Source organism: Rhinatrema bivittatum, chromosome 18 (genome assembly GCF_901001135.1).
Source record: "Rhinatrema bivittatum chromosome 18, aRhiBiv1.1, whole genome shotgun sequence".
Taxonomy (NCBI): Eukaryota; Metazoa; Chordata; class Amphibia; order Gymnophiona; family Rhinatrematidae; genus Rhinatrema; species Rhinatrema bivittatum.
In genome coordinates this window covers 24,762,042-24,786,776 of record NC_042632.1, presented here as the reverse complement: position 1 = coordinate 24,786,776, position 24,735 = coordinate 24,762,042, and the positions used below count along the sequence as shown (strand labels likewise).

The 24,735-nt window shown below is 41.5% G+C and overlaps 1 protein-coding gene across 2 annotated transcripts; it reads right to left on the bottom strand.

Annotated features, from left to right (window-relative positions):
• Positions 1 to 2,890: 2,890 nt before the first annotated feature.
• Positions 2,891 to 24,546, bottom strand: NUDCD2 (NudC domain containing 2). 2 transcript variants are annotated; one of them, XM_029583577.1, is made up of 5 exons: positions 24,228 to 24,546; positions 22,916 to 22,964; positions 17,272 to 17,423; positions 8,957 to 9,066; positions 2,891 to 3,576 (listed from the first exon to the last, which is right to left on the bottom strand). In XM_029583577.1, the coding sequence occupies exons 1-4, from the start codon at positions 24,414 to 24,416 to the stop codon at positions 8,965 to 8,967; spliced, it is 492 nt and encodes a 163-aa protein (XP_029439437.1). In that variant the 5' UTR covers positions 24,417 to 24,546; the 3' UTR covers positions 2,891 to 3,576; positions 8,957 to 8,964. The 2 variants fall into 2 exon arrangements, with proteins under 2 accessions (XP_029439437.1, XP_029439438.1); XM_029583578.1 differs by lacking the exon at positions 8,957 to 9,066 and having other exon boundaries at positions 24,228 to 24,543.
• Between the last annotated feature and the right edge of the window lie 189 nt (positions 24,547 to 24,735).

Genomic DNA, 24,735 nt, shown 5'->3' with positions numbered 1-24,735 from the left:
TTGGACACAAAGGAGTTGAAGAGCTCTTACTAAAGCATGTTCTATTTTTCTATTCTTTGAATATGGTGCCTCCTTCCCTCAGAATATTTATCTGGTCATCATGGAGACCACTGGTATCAACCCATGTCATTTACAACAAACGCTTGTGTCTCTAATGGAAAAGGAAAATAAAGCTTATAGAAATTTCTCTTTAATCGGAGAATACCATGCTAATAATACCATAATACTCCAATTCTGAATGGAGAGGCTACACACTAGGAAATTACCTGTTATGTGAACCCTGGAAATTGGAGTTGTGCCACATGATTGGAGAAGAATGGTGGTGGTCCCACTTCCCAAAAGTGGTAGCAGAGAGGAGACTGGGAACTACAGGCTGGTTAGCCTCACCTCTACTGAAGGAAGGATAGTTAACTGTCTACAATAAGGAGGATTGCTAGACTAGATACAGCATGGATTCACATGGGGGAAGGTCCTTTCAGACAAATCTCATTGATTTTTTTTTTCTATCGGTGACTAAAGAATTGGATTGAATAAGAGTGTTCCGTGTGATCTACTTTGATTTCTGCAAACCTTTTCATATGGTCCCACATAAGAGGCTTGGAAAAAAATTAAACACTTGGGAGTGAGCGTCATGGTGGTAATGGCATACATTACAAATTGGTTGATGGCTAGAAGACAGCATGTAATGATATATGAAACCTAGCTGAAGAGACAACAGTGTTAAGTGGTGTGCCACAAGGATCAGAGTTGGGACAGGTTATGTTCAATATCTTTGAGCGACACTCCGGAAGGGATAGAAGGTATAATTTATCTATTTGCATATGATACTAAGATCAGCAACAAAGTGGATAAACCAGGAGTAGAGAGAATGAAACAAATTTAAGCAAACTTGAACAGTGGTCAAAGATATGGCAGCTGGGATTCAATCACAATGAAAGGAGGAAGGACATAAGAGTTTAATGTCCATGCTGGTGCTTGTCAGCTAAGGGGTCACAATTTGGCTTTACTAAATGGGCAGTCCAATTACCATAATGACAGCTGATGTCACTACTCCCGTGACCCTCGATTAGCACTGTTTTTTTCATCATCAATTTTACTTTTATGCTCCCCATTACTGGATGCTTTTCACTGTCAGCCTGACCTTTGTTTCAAGAGATTGTAAGCTAAGCTTTTTCAATATACTTTGACTATCAGTACTTCATTGTGTAACCCAGTTGTGACTGTTTCTCTTTATCCTTTCCTAGATACTTATAGAGCAGCTGTAATATTAGAATTTTTTCCAGTATAAATTTACTTTGGGTAAGTTTGACTGAGTCAGTTTTTTTGAGTAAAGAGGGGAAGCCTAGTATCTTGAGCACTTTCAGTATTTTAACATGTTATATTTCTCCTTGCAGATTTAAATCTACATCTGTTCAATGTATTGACCTATCTGACTATTTTCGGTAAGCTGACTTTTCAACACTGGTTTGCTTAATTTTCAGGTTCTGTGTGTCCATGTTGTAACACTGCCTTTCTGAAAGTATTATCTATTGTTTGGTTTGGTTCCCTCCCAATGCAGTCTTCATGAAACAAGGCCCGTCTCTTAAACTGCAATAAAAACTTTCTACAATGATGGAAAATATGGAGCCAGTTGTTGTTCTTTTTGACTTGTTGTTCGCTGGGGACTGTACCTCGCTTTCTTGTTATACACATGTCACACATGTTTTATTCTATACTGCCCTTACTTTTTTGTATGCTGGTTCCTAATAAAAACCGTTTAAATACAAAAAAAAACAACTTTCTACAAACGTCATGGACATTGCTGAATTTATGTCCTTTCTCCTTTCATGGTGATTTACTCTTATATGGTTAGACTTTTTGCCTGTTCGCTAGTTGAGATTCAATATCAAGAAGTAAAGTATCATGCATTTGGGGTGCAGAAATCAAAAAGAGCTGATTGGGATGTAGTATGAAAGACTTTTACACGGACTAAGAGGGACCTTGGGGTGACAAAGTGTCTAGCAATCTGAAGGCAGAAAAGCAAATGCGAGAAGGCAATAGCTAAAGCCAGAAGAATGCTGGGTTGCATAGAGGAATAACCAGTTAAAAAAAAAAAAAAGAAGAGTTGATAATCCCCTTGTACAGGTCCTTGGTGAGGCCGCACCTGGAGTAGAGGGTCTGCAGACCATATCTCAAAAGGGATAGACAGAATGGAGGACGACCAAAATGATGGTGGTGGTGTCTCCATCAAATGACTTGAGGAGAGGTTGAAGGACCCAAACATGTATACCCTAGAGGAGAGGAGGTGCAAGGGAGATATATGATTCATACCTTTAGATACCAGAAAACTTTTAATGATGCATGAACTTCAAACCTTTTCCACTGGAAAGCAAACAGTAGAACTAGGGGGTCATGAAATAAAGCTTCAGGGAGGGGATGACTCAGAACAAACATCAGGCAATATTTCTTCACGTAGAGAGTGGTGGATGCCCTTCTGGAGGAGGAGAAGTCAAAAACAGTTAAATTCAAAGGGACATGGGATAAAAGTGTGGATCCCTAAAGGGTAGAGGACAGAAATGAAGAAAAGAGTGCATGGCAGTAACCCGCTTGGTGAGACAGTTACTACCTTTAAAAAGAAGCACAGGGATTATTACCCTCAAACAATAAGCCTTGATTCATGTGACACAACTACAACATTCCTCTCTGCTTTGATGGCGGGGAGGAAAGATGGGCAATTGGATTTACACAGTAACCAACACGGGCCCCAACTTTTAAAGTGTGGAAGTACTAATTTGCAGACATAAGGGAAAAGGCATAGGACTGCTTCTGACAAGCCAAAAAAAGTCAGCATTTCTAGAATTTTCAAGAAGGCTCCTCACCCAGTAAAAAATGTTGCTAGCAGTCATTTTTATGAGTTTGACAGTTGCTTAGTTTATTGTAAATATTACTACCCTTATAAAGATTGGGAGGATAACTCCAGACTACCCTTGAGAAACCTGGCGGTGACCTACACAGTGCAGTATATATTACCGTAAGAAGTTTGCTGGGCAATCTGGATGGACCACTTGGTCCCTTTCAGCTGTCATTACCACAATATTTTACTATATTTAAAACTGGTAACAAGATTAGGTTTTTGTTTTTTTTTGACAAAACTGGAAGTCATCACAAAACTGTTTACTAAATTTAAAGAATAAATGATTAGCAAAGAATCTCTCCAGCTATCGCCTGTAAAAGCTGCTTCTCGGTAACACGTTTTGAGAATTTTATATAAATGGCACTTATTACATCCCTTGCACCATGTTCTCCCTGTCTGAAAGGAAATCCAAGCAAGGGCTTCCGTTCCAGTAGTGTCACCAAGATCTTCAACAATTGTTCAAATGCCACATCACAGCAATCTTCCTTGATGGCAGGCAGCCTGTTCAGGGGCTTGCAATACTACAACCTTCCATGCCCCTCTGTCCTTCCTTGACATTGTTAGCATTTTTTTTGTCGGAGTGTGACCCCAAAGAAATGTTATTTTGCTTGGCTGGAGAAATCTGGTCCCCCTTTTCTGTAGTTTCCAGAAATTTCTGCCCCACTGAAATCAAATCCAGGATTCTACAATGGGAAAGGAGAAAAAAAAAATAGGATTGTGAAAAAAAGTCCAAAACAATTCATTCTGAAGAAACGACTGTAGATACAGCATCCATTGACAAGGACATTCAACCAATACTACTATATAAGATGAAAAAAATCATTAACACTTCAACCAATGTAAAACCTGTTTTATTTCTGTTGGTTATTTAAATATATTTTAAGGGGGTGAAGAGAAAAGCCATTTCAGTATAGTAACTTCCTTCCTTCTCCAGCGTTGTGCTATTTTGATTTTTACTTAAAATGTACACAACTTAGCTTTTGCCTGTGAATGTGTTCATCTATTTTTAGCATAACATTTCAATACAAAATTTGCTTTATAACATTGGTCATGCTCCATCTAATTGCTTTTACATAGAGTTACCAGATGTATTTATATACCATTTGGTTACTTTCTTAAATACAGAATCCAACCAGAATATTACATGGGAAAAGTACGGTAGTGAAGTATATAGTTTTGTTTTGTTTTTTAACAATCAAGCAATGCAAAAATAACTGGATATGGCCTATTAGCCAGGGCAATGAACATACTCATATGGATAGTAAAAAAAAAAGAACGCTAAGAGAGAAAGATTGGGGGAAAAGCAGAGAAGTACACCGCTTTCAAAAAACTCTTCTGTCAAAGTTTCTGGAGGTTTGACTGAGCATGCCTTAATCCGAGCCGGGTCCCCCTTCAGTCCTTCTCCGCAGACCTTTCGCCTCACATTAGAGAGAGCTCGTGGCTTTTCTTTTGAAAACCTCTCACCGACTTGTTCTGGTTTTTGAGAGTGAATCAATCGAACGCGGGTCCCCCTCTGTTCCCTCTGGTTTCCCCAGTCAGATTTTTCGGCAGTTCGGTAAGATAAAGATCAGCTGATGGCCGCTCCTTTTCGCAGTCTAGTGGCGCGCAGTAATTGTGCACGTACGCTGTGTGATCACAGTGCCAGAACACTTTCTTCAACAGCCAACGATTAAGGTCCTCCCTTCCGAGAAGAGCTGCGACAACCCCACTGAAGTCATTTTACTGTTTTTTTTTCTTGTACGTATTTTGGATAGTGAAGGGCATGGTGGAATTGGATGGGGTGGGGGGGGGGGGGAGAGGGAGGTGAGGAAAGTTTTTTGGGATTTAGGATTTGGGGGGGGGGGGGGGGTGAGGTTGATGAAAGCAGAGCTCAGGCACAGAGGTTCTCCCACCTAGGAGAGAACTTAGCGCTAGGAGGTGGGATTACATCAGGACTGGATGTCGTGAGAAATGTAGTCAGGGGTTGATAACCAAAAGGAAGCCTTGGCTTTGTTTTCTCATGCCGTTGCAGGGAGTGGGGATGGGTGGGGGTTATGATTAAAAACTGACGGTTATGTAGGTTCCTACTGCATCAGTACATGAGGTGTTCATACAGCCTTTGTGGACAATGGCCTAATTCAAAAGTGACTTTTGTCCTTTGGAAAGTGTGTGGCATAGCTACGCTTATTAAAAAAGAAATGTTACCTTCTTGAAAATAAGAATCTGTGCAGGTGGCAATGTTACAAGAGATGCACTTCACAGACCAAGAACATGAGAAATTATATAGAATGAGTGGGGCAGGGATTTTATGCACTCTTTAATTCAAAGAGTAGAGAGGACTGTATTCATATACATAAAAATGTACTTATTGCAATTTAAAGCGCATAAGGACCCAGAAAGCAGATTTGTTCTCCTAAAAGATCTTTATATGGTCAAAAAAATCCGATTAATATGTGTGGCCCGCATGGAGATCAGCTTTTTACAAGGATCTTGAATTCTCAACTGCTGAATTCACTTCCTGTCCTATTATAGCTGGAGGGGACTAGACTGTGTGTTTAGACCCGAAATGGATCAATCTGAGAAAGCACAGGGAATGGTAGAGGCTAACAAGGTTTTAAAAATGTGGTTCAATGTCTGAGCTGGATGGATGTATGGACTGTATTTGAGTTGCAGGGACTCAAGAGATGGATTTAGGCACCCTTAGGCACTGTTGGTGCTGTCGCCTCCCGTCACCCACAGAGTGTGGAAAACAGGGAGCACAGGTGGTCTAAAGCACTGCCACCCCTCATTTCTTGTGGCAGATCGGGGGCAGAGTCTGTGCAAAAAAAAAAGTAAAATTCTGAAGCAAACTGGCAGACATTTCCATCTTTTATATTATAAAAATGAAAGTTTTACAGTATATTACTATAATTTATTTTAATTGTGAAGAAAAGTGATCTCAGGTATCAGTACAGGAAGGGGACCTCAAAAATGGGGAGAGGAAAGGAGGATCAGGAATGGGGTGAGAAGGGGCAGGGAGTGGGACAAGGAACGAGGACTAGGGATGGAGAAAGGTAGGAATCTGGGATGGAGATAAGGGAGGTAGGTTCCAGAAGATAGGGGATAGAATCCAAGGATCAAGGGAGACAGGATTTGAGTAGAGGTGTCCCTACCATGCTCCAGTCCTGCATCCCTTCTCTCACATACATGAAGACTGCCCCCTACCCATGTTCCCCTGACAAACCCTCCTCAGCTGATCCACTCATTTCCCCGTCTCTTCCCACCCTCCACTGATTTATGTGCACTCCCCTCATTTCCTGTTCCCTGCATACTGCCTGGAGGGGGAAGGGCTGGATCACACAGTGCTGCTCTTTGCAGAGTAAGATCCAGGAAAGCTAAAAGGCAACAAAGTCTTCAGCCAACCTAGGCCGAATGTGCCTTACTGACAAATCCAGGCCTGCAGGGCCATTCCCTACAGTTGCCTGAGGATGTTTTTTGTGCTCAGAGTCTGTAGAACAGTTAATTTGGCAGGTATTTTGATTTTATAAAGACAGTATAAGCCTCTTGGTGATCAACAACTCCAATATGTTTAAACAAAAATTTTTTTTTTAATTTTTTTTACTATTTATTATTTTTAAATTTTATTCATTTTTTCCCTTTTTCTAGGACCTTCATAACACCACACGGAGATAGAGCAATGCTACTCCATTTTTTCACCACATAGGGTCATTTTTAATCATTTGGTCCAAAATGTCCACACAATTTAAGGATTTTTTTTCTCTTGCTAAAAAAACGCTAGCTTTGTTAAATGTCATTTAAAGTACTTCCCTTTTCGGGTGATTATTCAGTTATCCAGTCCAGAGTCTAGTCAGACGATCATGTTTTGCTTCCCGCTTTTGATATTTTGATTTGCCATTTTTCAGATCACAGTTTTATTGAGCTGAGCATGTTCCTCCTTTAGTCTTTGGAGACAACACGTTCACGGCAGTTTAACCTCTCAGCCCTGAACAGGAAAGTTTCAGGAGATGATTAGAAAGGAAATCATGAAATTCACTCATCTGGACCTTACAAACCCAGCTGCGCTTTGAGAGATGTTAAAGGAGATGTTGAGGAGTAAAGTTATAGGGTAGACAGGTTACCAAAAAAAAAAGTTTAATTGGCTAAAGAGGCCTCACTTGAAAGGGAGACTCAGATTGGAAAAAATACACACAAATGAAATAGGTCCTGGAAGATTTAGAAACAGCTCGTGGCCCAAAGCAGAGAATTGGAGGTGCTACAAGTGATTCGATTGAGAAGAGCATGCGTTATCCATTTCAACATTTCTACAAACATGGTCTGTTTGTTTTTTCCCCCATTTTCAGAGCACCTTAATTTCTGGTATGAGAAATGGGCAGGTAGCCAATAATGTTAAAGATATCAGTGCTTTTAAGGTCTATTATGAGACCCTGCATGCAGGGAGAGAATCAAGTTCACAGGAGGCTATTCAAGTCTTTTTGAAAGAAGCCAATTTTGCCAAGGTAACGAACAAAATGAGAAGCTAAGGGAGCCTATTTTATTAACATTATTGTATAAGGCAGTCAAGCTGTTACCAGGTGGATTTTTTTTTACAAAAGGCTTTTCATAAATTGGCACTGCCTATGGATAGCACTTTTGAAAATGAACACACAAACTGTGACGGAGGCCACTATTGTATTACATAAAAAGGGAAGAGAGTCTGGACCCAGAGTCATACCGGCCTACTTCTCTTCTAAATATAAAAACTCTAGCTAAAATAATGCTACCCCAGTTGGTCCTGGAAGATCAAGTGGGGTTCATGAAAGGCCAGCTCTCTTCAACTAACACTAAGAGGGCCTTTCATATCTCGCTTGAACGCAGATAAGCTTCTGGGCCTACTGGCGTCTCTGGACACTGAAGAGGCCTTCGATAAGCCTCAATTTAGCGTATTTGCTACATAAAAGTGATCTTAAAACTTTTATATGGACTTTATTAGTTGAGTTGGAGCTGGAGCCCTATACTCAAAACCAAAGTGGCAAGGGTTCTTACAAATCTCTTTTCAGTTTGTTTTCAATTAAAAAGGGCACAAGACAAAGGGGACAAGGGGCACCCTTGCATGATCTCTTCATTACAGTGCTGGCACAGGCTATGCGCATGGATAAGGACCTCAGGGGATTTGTATTTAATCGTCATTCCCACAAGATTTCCTTCTAAGCAGATATGTTAATATGAGATCAAGAACCACAAGATTGGTAGGATTGACTAGAATGCTGATTTGGGACTATAGACTTGGAACATCTATGAATACAGCACAAGTCATAAGCTGCTTTGGCACAACTATTGACTTAAGGTACATTTATTTGTCCTATTGATTTTGTTAAAAATGTGGTTTTGATGCTTTATAGTTTTATATACGCAAAGAATACACTGATATATTCTAAACTCTGCTTTGAGGTGGCATAGATTTGTGACATAAGTTAAAGATTCCTAGAATTTTTTTTTGTATTGAAGAAATACTAGCTATGTACTCCTGCTGCCAGCCCTCTGCCCCTGCCCTAACAAATTATTTGGTGCAGTGGGGAAAGCAGGCGCACATGGTGATTGCATTCCAGCTTCTTGGAGGACTGTTAGGAAGCCTAGCCCAAGGATTCAAAACTTTTACAATGTGACATCCTCCCTCCACCACACACACTTTTTTAGCCCTTGGAAAATCACATGGCCCCACAGGACAACCGAAACAAACTTGCAGCAGTGCGATTCCCTTCCAACAATCACTCTACTCTCACCTTGCTGCACTCATATTGATCCTCTAGTCTACATTCTCTCTCTCCTAGCCTTGGCCTCTCCAGGTGATCCTCTTACATTCCCCCAAGCTCCTCTCACCTCCCAGACCGCCCTCTTCTTGCCCCCCCCCCCCCCAAACTTATCCTGTCATTTTCACCCCATTCCCCATCCCCCACCAGAATATATACAACCTTCATACTATTCCTGCATCTGACTCCTCCCTTCAAAACACCCCTTTCTCTAAATATTACCTTGGGGCAATACCAGTGGAAACGTTTTTCTTTTGGGCCTCAGGTTAAAGGAGAATAGGATGATGACAGGACCAACCTCTTTCTTTATTGTACGGTAGATTCAGTGGTGGCAATTTTCAATCGGCCCATGTACACTTTGCCTTCCCCCTCTCCTCGTGTCTGGTTCTTAGTGTGACTGACTGTTACCTGCAAATGACAGCAGCATTAGTAATGAAATTCAGCACAGTGCCTGTGAGCGAGTGTAAGCTCACAGGCCCAGCAGCAGCTCTGATACCTCATGTAGGGCTTCTTGCTGCAGGGCCTATGAGGGGGTCCTGGCTCACAGGCCCCTCGCTGCTGCTGCTTCGGGAGCCTGAAGAGTGCTGCCATTTGAGGCACATGCGACCCCAGCTGAAGATGTGTGACCTCCATTTGAAGTCCTGACCTATAGTTTAGGAAGCCAAGCCACTCTTCCTCCCTGCACTTTTGTTCATATAAATGAAACAATATTTGGCTTTTGTTTCAGAATAGGACGGTCAAATGTTTTGAGGTCTGCAACACTGCAGTTTAAATCCTTGTTTGGTTTCTCCATTAGTTTAATTCATAGATGTGACACTCTTAAACTGAAATGCTGGCTCCCTTTTGGGTGTTTTGTTTTTTAGGAAAAAAAACCCAAACAATTTTTGCATTCAGAGGAGAAGAGAGTAAAAATAGGCAACTTAGCTTATTCAGTTTGTTTGTGGCAAGTTACACTAATACACATTTTTAAGATGCAAAGTTGTCAACAAAACAAAAAAAAAAAAGCCACACACCCCCCCAACACCAACAATTCTGCAAGACATATCAAATAAAAACCATTTGATCAATTCTTCAGATAGATGAAATGATCATTTCCTAGCGTGTAGCCAGATGGACTCGGGACCAATGCGTTTATGCTCCCCTGCCAGGAGATGGACAGTCTGTTTCAAAGAGGATGTCACCCTAGATGTAGCCCTCCAGTGACTTCAGCCCTTCAATATTTCTCAGTCTCCACCAGATGTAGACATGCTTTCCTTATGGGGATCGCTGTACCTTTTAGAAGAAGAAATTTTACTTTTAAATAGAAAACATTGAGCCTCGCTCTCCTGCGCTGATACCTAAAGATCCCTCCCCTAGTTGAGAATTCCTGGGGTGATTTCAGAGATCCCTCAGAGGTGTGCCTTGGTCCGGTAGCTGGTTCCCGGCGTGGGCTTTGCTGCTGAAGCAGCTGAAAAGCAGCAGGTGCAGTAAGCTGAGCACAGCAGTGACTGACAAAAAGCCCTCTTCTCCCGCAGCCGGAAAATGTCTCTGTACTCAGCTGGTAAGCACAGAGCCCCCAGGTAAGTGTGTGCGTTTTAAAAAAAGAAAAAAAAATGTCTTCCAATTCAGAGATGTTGGAGGGATTTCGGTAAGACTTTCTCTGGTAGTCTTGCTCGACGTACTGTACCAACGTTGTTCCCGATCCTACTGAGGTAAAGAAGCGTGTTCAGCGGCTCCTAGTGGGCTAGGCTCTGCTTTAGGCTTGGGTGGCACACCACGTGGTAGGCCGTGGTGGCACCATCTTATGCGCGTTTTTGTGCCTGTACTGCTCACCATAGAGCTTTGGTACGCACAGTGCATGTTGGCTCTGCGCACGCGCTGTGCATGTAATGCTGTACACGGGCTGGGCACATAGTGTAGATAACATTGCGGTCGTGAGTCTAAGGAAAACAAAGTTATCAGGTAAGTAATTTCTCCGTTATAATTTCTACTCCCATGGGGTAAAATGTTCTCCATAATCTCTCCCAAAAATGATGCAGAGTGCTTTTTTTTGTTTGCTATTTACGAACAACTAAGTGCTCTAAAAGCATGTATTTAAGCACTTTCAAAAATGTGTCAAATGCAGCTCCAAAGGGGAATAGGTCCATAAATATAGGACTTCACTTCTAAAGGCTCTTCTGCCTAATGACGGATGGCCAGAACTCTCAAGATGTTAGATGCAGTAATGGTCCCTGTCATGGGCCGATACAGTACCCCACGATTGGACTCGCTAGCTTTACCCCTTATTCAGTAAGGGGTAATAGTGCATCCAACCCCTCCCGAACCTAATAGTGCCTGCAACATGCAAATTTAATATTGTGTAGATTATTCTTTCCTGATCTAATTTACTACTATACTGTGGCAAGCTCCAAAGAGACTTGTGAGGGAAGCCACAGAGGCCAGCAATCAATTTGAAGGAGCTACAGTGTTCAGTAGTGAAGACTGGAGTGGAGATGCACTAGTCAACCATATCAAAAGCTCTGCATACAATGGCCTGCACGGGAGGGTGGCTAGAAAGAAGAAGCAATTACTAAAGAAAAAAACCACATCAAAGCATGTCTGACGTTTGCCAGAAAGCATCAGTGACCCAGCTAAAATATGTGATAAACGTTTTGTGGTCAGTTGATCCAAAAATGGAGCTTCTTGGCCAAAAGAAAGGCAGCAGGTGCAGTAAGCCGAGCACGACTAAAGAGGTTAGGACTTTTCAGCTTGGAGAAGAGACGGCTGAGGGGGGATATGATAGAGATGTTTAAAATCATGAGAGGTCTAGAACAGGTAGATGTGAATCGGTTATTTACTCTTTCAGATAATAGACTAGGGGCACTCCATGAAGTTAGCATGTGACACATTTAAAACTAATCGGAGAAAGTTCTTTTTTACTCAACGCACAATTAAACTCTGGAATTTGTTGCCTGAGGATGTGGTTAGTGCAGTTAGTATAGCTGTGTTTAAAAAAGGATTGGATAAGTTCTTGGAGGAGAAGTCCATTACCTGCTATTAAGTTCACTTAGAGAATAGCCACTGCCATTAGCAACGGTAACATGGAATAGACTTAGTTTTTGGGGACTTGCCAGGTTCTTATGGCCTGGATTGGCCACTGTTGAAAACAGGATGCTGGGCTTGATGGACCCTTGGTCTGACCCAGTATGGCATGTTCTTATGTTCTTAGTGTGTGGTGCAAATCTAACACTACCCATTCTTCAGGAAACATTCCAGCAATGTGTGGGGATGCTTTTCCTCAGCAGGGAATGGGCATCTTGGATGGTGCAACATATAGTAAGAGAGTGCAAGACAACCTGCTTTAGTCTACTAAAAAAACCTAAAACTTAAGAGTTCTTTTCAGAGAAACACTGATCCCAAGCATAAGGTCAAAGCAACACAGGCGTGGTTAAACAAAAATCTGAATGTTCTACAATGGCCAAATCAAAGTCCAGATCTCTCTTCAATTGAGAATCTGTGATACTATTTGAAAATTGCAATCCACAAGTATCATCCAACCAACCTGGAGAAAATCTGCCAGGAAGAATGGACAAAGATCACTCCCAGTGTGCAGCCCTGGTAGAAGCTTACCCAACATACGGGCCGACACAGTACCCCGCGATTGGACGCGCTAGCTTTACCCCATATTCAGTAAGGGGTAATAGTGCATCCAACCCCCTCGAACCTAATAGCGCCCACAACATGCAAATGCATGTTGATGGCCCTATTAGGTATTGCCGCGCAATACAGAAAGTAAAACATGCAGCCAAGCCGCACATTTTACTTTCAGAAATTAGCGCCTACCCAAAGGTAGGCGCTAATTTCTCCGGGCACCGGGAAAGTGCACAGAAAAGCAGTAAAAACTGTTTTTCTGTGCACCCTCCGACAATATCATGGCGATATTAAGTCTGAGGTCCCGAAAGTTAAAAAAAGTAAAAAAAAAAAAGAGAAAAAAAATTGAAATAGGCTCGTGGGTCGAAAACCGGACACTCAATTTTGCCGACGTCCAGTTTCCGAACCCATGGCTGTCAGTGGGCTCGAGAACTGACGCCGGCAAAATTGAGCGTCGGCTGACAAACCCGCTGAAGCCGCTGCTCCTGTCAAAAAAGAGGCGCTAGTGTCCCTAGCACCTCTTTTTACCGCCGGCCCTAATAAAATAATTTAAAATACTGAATCGCGCGCTCTCCCGCGTTTTTACTGTATCGGCCCGATACTTAGCTGTTACTACAGCAAAATTTGTGGTTCTACCAAGACTAGTCTGAGGAGGTTGAATACTTTATGCAAGCAGCAGTTTTCAGTTTATTTTATAAAAAATGCAGAGATAATGAATTGTGGCTCTGAATTTGATTTAAGAACATAGTGTTTGTTCCAGACAGCATGTTTGTTGCAATCTGTTAAAGTGTCATTTTGTAATCCAGACATCTGACATTTTTTTAGGGGGTCGATTACTTTTGCAAGTGATTATGATAGCTCTTTACTAAGCAATATACAGCCGCAGCAGTTCAGTTTCAACTTATTTTCACTTTATTCCATGTCATTTCTGCAATTAATGGAGCTCATAAAATTGGAGTTGACATACATAAACCATCAGAAGTTAACATAGTTGGAGGTGGAATTTATGAGCTGAATTTTAAGCTGAGCTTTACCTTCTGTGAATTCATATTTAAAACTTTATGTACCGCACCATAAGTAAAACTATCAGAACTGTTTGCAATAACATTCTTAAAATATATAAAAACAAACGTAATCGCCCACTTTACTACTAAACCCTCTTACCCCTGCAATACCACCCATTCCAGCACTAGGGAATAGAAAAACCTTAATGTTTCCAGAATTTTTCATAGTTCTGTTCCGACTGCACTGCATTTGGTAACATATCCATAGTTTGTTCATGCTTTTTATATACCGTTGTTCTAAAAAGGTAGATCACAACGGTTTACAAATATAGCATTGAAATACATTGTAGAAAGGTAGTACATTTCAAACATTAATATAATAGTGTATAAAAGATATAAAATATATAAGAAATATTGCTTCAAAAATGGAATTAATTCCAGGGGATTATTTAAATAGAAGATTTAAGAAATTATCAAATTAATAGGAAATTAAGTATAATATCAGGTCATTTTAATAAGTAGATTTGATAACTTTCAGCTGAGTTCATAGGCTTTTTTTGAAGAGCCATGTTGAGCTATGCTGGTAAAAGCTTTCACAAAAACACTGCAACCAAAATCCATATCCTGCAAAGTCTCTCCAACACTGGTAACCAATGAAAGTAAACCAGCAATGGAGCAGCACAGGATTTCTACTTTTGCTGCAAATTTAACCTAGCTGCAGTATTATGAATAAGTTGGAACTTCTTGATCACCTCAGTCGGTAACCCTATCAATAAAACATAAAAGTAATCTAACACCACAAGAATTGGAGATAAAGTCACTGTCCAGAAAGCAAAACACTTAAATAGGGCCTCAGTTTCCTAATCATTCATAATTCTAAGTAAGCAAACGGAACCACCTGACAGACACAGAAGCTGTTTAAAAACAGTCCGAAATCTCTAACATAGCCATCGAATACAGGCTTTTATCATCTGGCTCTCTAAGCCATCAGCCTCCCTATTTGAAGAATTTCGGTTTTGGCCTTATGTAAAAAAAAAAAGTTTACTAGCATTCATCCACCAAGAGATCTTTGTCAAATAGTTTCTAATCAGATGAACAGTTGCAGTTATGCCTCAATCAATAAGCAACGGAAAATGGATGTCATCTACATAAATATATGCAGTGTCATCCAGCTCTTGAAAGATCCGCTACAGGATGCATACAGATATTAAAGGGTAAGAGCCAGGATCCCTGAGGAACTTCCTTCTGGTTGCGGATATGCCCCTGCATCCTTTCTTAAAAGGTGATAACACCTTCTTACTCAAGCTCGCCTACTCACATGCCCAAGAGTAACTAGTGGTCTACCAGATCAAACATGCTGGAAAGATCCAGCAAGATCAAAAGTATTGTCTGGCCAGCACTATCTGCTAAGGACATCACCACCATTTCTGTTCTCTGTCCAGGGCTAAATCCTGACTGCCTAGCCGATAAACCACCAGAACCTTCCAAAAATTCAGATTTAAGGACTCTCCCCCCCATGATTTTCCCTAAAACTGCAAATTAGAAATTGGCCTACAGCTTTCACATTTTGTTGGATGCAAATGAGATTTCTTCAAAAGTTTAGCTTTACCACCACTCTTTTCAAACTCTGGAAGACAACCCTCCCTCACTTTAGTATTATCTTGTAGACTATAAATAATCAAAACACATAATAAAGACACCATATGATTGCATTTGATACACTTCACTTAAGTACTAGACAAAACGTCCTCCACAATCCCCCTCCCGATCCTTCCCATGTTAAATAATCCATGCTTTCAGTCTCCTTATACCTCCAGTAAAGTCCCCACGTTCTATCATATGCCTTGTTCTTCTGGAGCACATGTCAGCTTTTCCTAAGACTGCAATATCATGTGTTTTATACACCATTGAGCGAGCGATGGTACAGACTTTCAGTAAGTTGCAACTGTAAAACATGCTGCATGAAATAGGCAAGCGCATAGTATACACTGTCTGCCCAGTGCTATAATAGGACCATAACCCCAGCTCGCCTAATGTTGCCCAGAAATGCACATGACAGCCCAGAATTCTAGTAGTTACCAAGTCAACCCTGGCCCAGAACTCAGACAGCAGAGCACAAGTCCACCATACATGAAAATATGTCCCAACTTCTTCTCAGCCCCTCCAGTACAATCCTGACTGTGGTGAAAAGGCAAGATAATACCCAGAGTCTCTATAAATCCTATCTGATTTATACATAAATTTAACCTTCCTACTACAGATGGAGACTTTACCGCCTTCCAGATAGCTCCTCAGTTATCTTGTAAAACTCAACCCCAGATCTTCATTTTATGTATCTGAGTGATGAGGGGTTCCTTTTCTTCATGTTAGTTTAATAGCACGGAACAAATAATTTTGTTACCTACTTCCATAAGTACCTGTGAGGGTTGCCTCTGTACCCAGGATGTGCCTTCTACTCTAGACATTTGTAGCTGGTATACCATGTACCTCTCTAGCCTCTTCCATTAAACTAGTCTTTCAGGGCATCAAGAGACCCATCCATGTTCATCCCATAGTTGGCCCAAAACTTTGTCTTGGGTCCCCCACCCCCACAATTCAGTAAACTCAGTATGAAATGTGGCAATTGAGATATCCGGTGTATGGTGTATGCAAACTTAAGGGAATGTTCAAATGCTTAGTGTGTGCTATGACTTGACTGAATGTGTTAGTGTCGGATTAGATCTCAACACTTGTTTGAGAGGAAACTGGTAAAAATGAGAGAGATGCATCTCTTCCACCTGCTCCTGCCAGTCATAGCGGTTTGAGCATCCGATTGAACCATGCTGGTAACACAGGTCAATTTGGAGGCCCAGTAAAACTGGAACAAGTTGAGAAGTGCAAAACCTCTGCCATAGAGTGTGGAGCTTTAGCCTAGGGGCCATGGCTTGCCCAATAAACCGGAAAATAAGTCCATTCAGCTTTGCAAAGAATTTCATGGGGAGTGTGATAGGTGTTGGAATAAGTACATCAATTTAGGTAAAACTGTTCATTTTGAGAATCCAATCCTACCTGCTCGTGAAACACAAAACCCAGACAACTTCTGCATATCTTCTAGTATTTGTTTTGCATACTGGAGCATAGTTTTTAGAAATATCACACTAGTTCTTAGGTATAAAGATCTTCAAATACTTAAACCCTGGCTCTGCCAACTTGAAGTGAGACTTGCACTCCAATGACAAATAGACTGTTTAGAAGGTACAGGCAATTTCATTCAAACCCAGCACTCCCACAGCCATGTTTCGCCTCTTAAGGCTTTTTCAAGGAGGCTCAAGTAGACAATATTTCACAAAAAGTGCACTTCTTTCAACAGCAACATTACTGTTAGGTGCGCCATTTCTCCATCTCTCGTGTGTACTCAAAATAAGTTCCATATGAAGCAATTCTTGTCCTAAGACACAGTGAGTGCACAAACCTCCCCCGATACAATCCTCTCAGCTCCACTCCCCATCCCCTCCTTAGTACAGCCCTCGCACTTTCCTCCTCCATGCCACACTCCTTCCTTCCTCCCACCACACCCTGGTGCAATCCTCTCCCTTCCCCTTCTCCCTGTAGCCCTTGCTCGCTTCCCTCCTCCCAAACCCAGCATAGCCTCCTCACCCACCCCAGAACCATGATCAAGTCCAAAGACATTTTATGTGTAGGTCCCCTTGCAGATACTTCTAATGCCTTAGTGTGCTCCTGCCAGTCAAAAAAAAAAAAAAAAAGCAGCATTCTCCCCAAGCAAGCAAGTGCATGCATATTTGAGACACCTTATCTACAGCATTATCACCATTGTATCAGGGAATCATTGTGCTGGAGGTAATAGAAAAAGTATTTCTAAATTGCCCATTCCCCTTTGTCCCTCAAGACTAGGCCTTTCACCTGCATAGTCCAGAAATCTGCTCACAAGGCTTTTGCCAACATAGTCAGTGCTTGCAAGCACCTAGTACAGCCCTCAAACCACAAGTCTCATTTGTCTTACCTCTCTCTGAAGCCTCTCCAATGTGAGCTTCCGCTGCATCTGGTCTTGCACCCAAAGATCAGCAGCATAGTCCTCTTCCAACAAAGACGTCCAACAATTCCCAGCATCTCGATTTGACTTTGTCAGAACAATTCGTACCAGTTTTCTGTCCTCTGTCAACAAAAGACGAGTGAAGGAAAAAAACAGAACAGATGTTAAGACTTATTCCGCACCAGACCAAAAAATGTGCACTGAACTTCAATGTATATTTTCATTACTCATGCTAAAACAGATAACTCCTGTTGCAGTAAGCTTACAGTATGCTAATGCATTGGAAGTTTAAAAGCATGCTAACCTGAAAATGTACAGACACTTAGCACACACTGTGTACAAATCTTTATTTCATTTATAAACTTCATTACAGGAAAAAAACCTCATGCACAAGAAATCAAGTAGAAAAATAGTTACCCTCACAAAAAAATCAGACAAAAAAGCTACAATAACCTACTTGATCTACAGTCATGTGGAAGAAGGGAGGGGGCAAAGAAATGAGCAGAAAAACACAAGGAGAAAAATTAATAGCAGCCAGCCTAAACTCATAACAGAGAAGCTTTCCTCATCTAAACAGCTGAAGAAGTTCCTTTAGACTTAAGGAAAGCAATCAGCACAGAAAAAAATACAGCTATTTCCCTGGTAACACTATGCACGCTCCCATGTCTAAAACTTGACAATGCTGGAAAATTCTTAAGATGATGCCCCTAGAAGAGTCAGGATAAATCCTGTGTCCCCTTAGTTTTGATCTCATCTTCAGAATTTTCCAAGAAATCTGTTAAATTGGGGGATTCGGTCAGGACATCCATAGATTCTTCATATTTTTCTAGTTCATAACCAGGGAGACAGTGATCATGAAAAAAAAAAAAAAAAAGAAAGCTTAGCCCCTCAAGGAAATATTCTTTAAAGCTTGGAAGGAAAATCAACCTGATTAGCCACCAGTTTCTCTCTGTATCTTTCATGAAATCCATTTATTCTTTAGCGATGTTATATCTTTTGTTAAAGAGGCACTGGTGTCTGTAGTTCGAAATTCTGCTATTTTAATTTTAGTCACCAAAGGCCCATTCCCGATTAGAGAACTTACAGACTACATCCAAAATGCTTACTACTGAATCACCACCATACCCCAACCAGATTATCCTGAACTCTGGGAATTCTGTACCATAAACCCTGGAGAACACTACCCGGTGCCTGTAACGTTTCCTCAGTACTCACAGAACTTGCAAGTGAGGGACTGACTGCCTTGGAGATACCAACAAAAACAGTAACTTTGTGGTGCAATGACATCTTCTTGGTGAACCTCCTATGGAATCTGGTCTGCTGGTTGTTCGGTTGACTGTCAATTCCCCCTAGCCACAAAATCTGATTCAAGATAACCCTCAGACTCCACCCTACACAGGACTAACCAGAACCTCATGGTGGTAGAGCATTTCCTGCTGGAGAGATCTGAAGGAAACCTTTGGGCAGCAGCAACTACCCCAACAGAGGGACCAGACCTCTCCTCCTCCAGCACCACTGCCGCAGCCTTTCTAGTGCTATGGATAGCAGCGGGGTGTGACCTAAAGAAGCTGTCAATCTGAGGACCTAGGTGTTGGGGATTCCAAAGGGCGAGTGACCCTTTTCCTCATCACTGCAGTCAAAACATGCAAACAGCAGCAAATGTTCTGCCTTCAGCTATTATTCCTTAGCTTTAGTGGCTATGCAGTCAGTTAAACCATATTCCCAGCTTCAGATAACATAAAAAAAAACTGATTAGATGAGAGGAGGCTAATCAGCCTGGAAACTACAGACTGATTAACTTTCCTACCACCAAGATGAGGCTAATGGAGAATCCTGAAGGAAAGCATAGTGAACTATCTACAATCTAGTGGGGGCTGCTGGACCTGAAGTACCAGGGGCCTCTGATAGACAAATCTAATACATATTTTTGATTGGGTAACTAGAGAATTGGATTTAGGAAGAGCTTGCGATGTGATCGACTTGGATTTCAGAAAGGTTTTTGATACAGTAGTGCATAGGAGACTTGGGAACAAAATATCTTTGTGAGCGACGTTGCGGAAGGGATAGAAGGTAAAGTTTGTGGATGATACTAAGATCTGCAACAGCGTGGACACTCCTGAATATGTAGAGTGAATGAAGAGGAATTTAAGAAAGCTTGAAGAGTGGTTGAAGCTTTGTAAGCTGGGATTCAATGCCAAGAAGTGCAGAGTCATGCATCTGGGATGTAGTAATACAAAAGAGTTGTATGGTATTGGGGGGTGAAAGACATGCGTATGGACCAAGAGATGGACCTTGGGGTGATAGTGTCTAGCAATCTGAAAGTGGTGAAGTAATGTTACAAGCCAATAGCTAAAGCCAAAAGAATCCCGGGCTGCACAGAGGAATAACCAGTAAGAAAGAGGAGGTGATGATGCCCTTGTACAGGTCCTTGGTGAGGCCTCATCTGGGAGTACTGAGTTCAGTTCTGAGACTGTACCTCAAAAAGGAGAAACACAGGATGGAGGCAGCTCAGAGAAGGGCAACCAAAATGGTGTGGAGTCTACATTGGAAGACTTGAGAGGCTGAAGAAAGGAGGTGCAGGGGAGATATGACATAGATCTTCAGATACCTGAAAAGTTAATGATGCACAAACTTCTAACCTTTTCCAGTGGAAAGGAAACAGTAGAACTAGAGGTCACAAAATGAAACTCCAGGGAGGACAACTCAGAACCAATGTCAGGAAATATTTCTTCATAGAGTGGTGGACACCTGAAATGCCCTCCCGGAAGAGGTGAAGAAGATAACAGAATGAATTCAAAAGGGCATGGGACAAATACTGTGGATTCCTAAAGTCTTGAAAAAAGGGATCTTGTAACATTTCTGCATGGGGGTAACCTGCATGGAGCGGCAGTTATTACTATAAGCAAATTGCTGAGCAGATTAGATGGAGCATTTGGTCCTTATCTCCCATCATTACTATGTAAACAGAATGAGAAGGCATCAAGAGCAGCCACACAGGTTGTCACAGCTGTGATAAGTTCTGTCTGGAAGTTCAGTAGTCCAAAAGAGGCAACTGGAGCAGAGACAGAAGCTGTAGAATGTGAATAGTGAAAAGCAATGCTTCTGGTGTGGCTTGAAAAAGGAGTCAGGAGCTGCTGCTAGCCTGCAGGGAAGCCCAGTGCCAACCGAAGGAAGCGAACTGTTCCAGGCATTCCTAGCAGCCAGGGACCAATTAGACGAGGCAAGAGAAAGCAGATCGAGAAAAAGCAAAATCAGGAAAGATCCAATAAAGAGCTCAGAATTATTCAAAAGACAACCAGTCAGAGGACAGAGCTCTACGACAATAACAGAATCCAAGCTGTGCAATATCAATGACAAAGCAGCAAGGAAACGCATAGCCTTTAAAAAAAAGGGTCTCAATTGGTATATTCTATTTATACAATTAAAATGGTTGACTCATTTGTTAGACATTCCTGGTGTGGGGATTACTCTAGCACACAGGCTTTTTTCTATGTTGCTCCTACAATGTGGAATAAACTTTGTGTGCTTAAGAAATGAAGGCAGCAAGAAGGAGTTTAGACAGCAGGTAAAGGCCATGTTAGAGAAGCATTTGGTGTTACATACTAAAAACAAAATTAAAATTCTGTATCTTAATTTATATTCCACTTTTCACACTTTTTTCAGCACTTCAAAGTGGATTACATTCAGGTACTGTAGGTATTTCCCTATCCCCAGAAGGCTTACAATCTAAGTTTATCCTCCATTGCCTCAGGTACAAAGTGACTTGCCCAAGGTCACAAGGAGCAACAGTGGGACTCGAACCCTGGTCTCCTGGTTCGTAGCCCACTGCTCTAACCACCAATTTTATTATGTAATCATGTGATCTGCCCTGGACAGATTGCTTCTAGAAGCGTGCGGAATATAAGCTTGTAAAAATAAATAAAATACATATTGTTCAAATATACTGTGAAGGCAGAACAGCAAAGGTGAATCAGACTTCAGAGTGTGTGCACAGTGTTGCTAACACGCCATCTTGGCCTACCCCCTATTATGTTTTATGCACATAAATTCCAAGTAATGGACCCCAGCACCATAAATGTTGAGTTGAGTCCTATAGTGTAACATAAAAACTCTTCTCCTAGTAAAGATTTTTAGGCTGTTTCCTTTTCTAAAACAAGAGTTCCTAACCCAGCCCTCAGGGAACACCTAGTCAGGTTTTCAGGATATCCACAATGAATATGCATGACAGACTTCCATGAACTGTCTCCATTAGATGCAAATCTAATCTCATGCATATTCATTGTATCCTAAAACATGAGCTAATGAATTTTTAAAGCTTTATCATGCACCAATTAGAATCATGATGGACTTCTACCATACCACACTACATGAGTCACAGAGCCTTACCTTGCAATATAAGCATTTCCTCAAAGTGCAAAAGAGCCCGACCATGAGCAGCTGGGACCCAAGCCCTGTGTGGCTTTTAAGGCAGGCCAGCAGATGTGTGTCAACCTTAATTTAAAAGCTTTCAAAGACAGCATCACTAAAAATTGTTAATCAGGAATCATCCCTCCCAATAAATCCATCCACACACTTATCTAGCTTTAGATGGGATGGAGCATGTATTTTTGTTTAAGAAAGAAAGCTTTTATTAATATTTTGACTTGACTGACCACCATCTGATTTCTAAACTATTATGGTGGTTAACAATAAAAAGAAACCAAAATACATTTCTAAGAATGTGTGAAGGAACAGCCTAGTGGGTAGAGCAACAGACTGAGAAAAAAAAAAAGGCAACCAGGGCTCAAATTCTGTTTGTTTCAGCTAAAAGTTTAGAAAGGAAGCCCTTTGGGGGACACAATACCTACTGTACGTGAATGTAACCCATCTTGAGCTACCAATGAAAAAGATGGAGCTAAAATCTGAATTAAAAAAAAAAATTTAGAACAAAATAAAGTTCTAGTAAGTTTTGCCTTACAGTACACCAATTGTTCCAAACATGTGGAAACCCCAGCTGGTTTGGTTTTCAGGATAGACAATGAATTTGCATACAATATACAAATATTTCTCAGGCATATTCATAGCAAGTTTCCTGAATAGCTAAGGTCTTCAAGAATGGCTTGGGAACAATAAAGCACATGGGGGGGGGAGGAAAGAGCCTCTCTCAATATACTTTTTGCCCTAATAAAATATTTATAAAATTGATGGGCATGAGGGCAGAACTTCACTGATTTCAAACAGCAGTCAACTGCCTCAAAAACACAGCTTTTGTAAATCCATACTTCCTAATGTTTGTGGTCACCTGGTCCTACTAGGAAAGTTTTTTGCTCTTTAATTTTTTCACAAGTGAAAGCATGGAAACGAGGCCTCATGCCCTGCCACAATTAACTGCCACCACTTAGGGCTTGACTCATCAAGGTATTTTCACATAGACAGTGAGAAAAACTTTAGTGAATAAAGTCCTTAATTTGCTATTGAATTATATCACAACACTTAATATGAAGGAGTAAGAGTACTGCAGGAAGTCTAGGCTCTATTATGTGACTTATCAATCTAATGTCCCTTCATCTTCAGGGATACCATCACCAATCCATGGTATAAGAAAAAATTGAACAAAGTAGGTTTGTATACTTGCCTAATGTCCATGTTCCTTCATCAGCTATTGTATAATCGTATAGTTTTCCCTGAAAAACAGTCAGAAAAATCAGACAAGGAACTATAGTCAGAGGCAATCAAACTGCTGTAGTGCAGCCTTAAGAAACTGGAGTACACTATAACAGTAAACATCTTTTGTTCAAAAAGTATACAGGAACATGTACAAGTTGTCATATCTTTTGCTGGACTAAAAAATTATGTACTCATGAGCTTTTAAGACCACATAGATCCTTCATTCATTCCACAGTCTCAAATACAGGTTGTATCTCTTCTGGTGATAGGAAATACCAGAATGCTTAAATGCAATCTGTTTTAAAGCATCACAAAAAGGTGGAATATAAAATAAAATTGTCAAAAAGAGTAAGTGCACAAAAAATAAGTTATTAGTATTAAAGGAAGAAAACATAGAAAGAGGATATTGAAGATCCAAAAAACAGGTGGACCACTATTTGAGGCTAGTGTCACTATTGGGTTGGGGGATCTGCAATATGATAGCAATAGGTCTGCTAGCTAATCTCAACAGGAAAAGCAGTTTTGCTGCCATAGCCTATTGTGTACAGTCACAGTATTAACTGGACATACTAAAAGTTGAAGTTATGCACAAAAGAACTTTGTATTTGCTAGAAAAGTACACCAGCAATGTCATAAGGGGCTCATATACCAGTGTGCTACCATTGCACTTCTAGCAGAGAAACTATACCACTGCATGCAGCTTAATAAATGCTAAACTTATAATGCGTTGCAAATTGGAGGTGTGAAGGAAGATCTAAGACATCTTAAGGCAAATGCAATAAGTAATTTGCCCTGAGAAACAAAACTGGAAAATCCTTATCAGGGCCTTAGTGAAATCTAAATTGCACTTCATCGTGTTTCAGTGCAATATAAAAGTTACTATATAAATAACTCCTTAAAACAAACGTCTAAAAAAACATAAAAGGGAAGCCCTCAATCTCTGCTCAGGATTCCCTATCGCCTTGCTTACCATCTTCCTACCTGTGCCTTAGCCTAGTTTCTTCCCAGTCCAAGGGAGAAGGCTCCCAGCGTAGAATAAGCACCTGCTCAACAGTGAACGTGAGCGAAGAAGCTTCCCGTGAAAGTATTTTAAGGTGTTTTCCTCTTTTTGGACCCCAGTCACGTTTTCCTTCAAAACACTTTTCCAGCTAAGCTATAGAGTTCACGTTTTCCCAAAGACACCGCAACCATGCCAGTAAGAGAACCGGAAAGCGGTTCAAGAGGCCCAGCACATGAACAGAACACACGGGAGCCGCCGCCACCAGGGGCTCGGCCCTCACCTTCAGAATCTCCCGGCCCTTCACCCGCAGCAGGACGCGCCTGCTCTCCAGCTGGCACTCGATCTCTCGGGCCACCGTGCCGGCGGGGACGTCCACTTCGACAAAAACTTCTTCCATGGTCTGATACCACTGACCCCAGGGAGTCGGGCAGGACACCACCCCGCTCCGCTCTTCGAAGTGCACGGACATGACCGGCAAGGGGGGGCGCGGAGCGTCGCTCTACGGGGGACTTCTAGTGACCGCACAACTCAGGCAGAAGCCGCGCGCCGCAGCCGCCATTACAGCAGGTCGCCGGCGCATGCGCGCCGCCCCCCAACAGCAACTTTTACATCGACTTCCGGGTCACATGACTAAAACCGACGGCAGCTCTCGTCATCTTTGTTTTGGGCACGAAAGCGTATCGTGAGGTTTCACCCTAACGATCGTGGTAGGATGTAATCGACCGACATACCGTCACCTTTAGCTGATTCCCTCCTTCCCCAAATCAATATCGCCCTTGAACACGTTT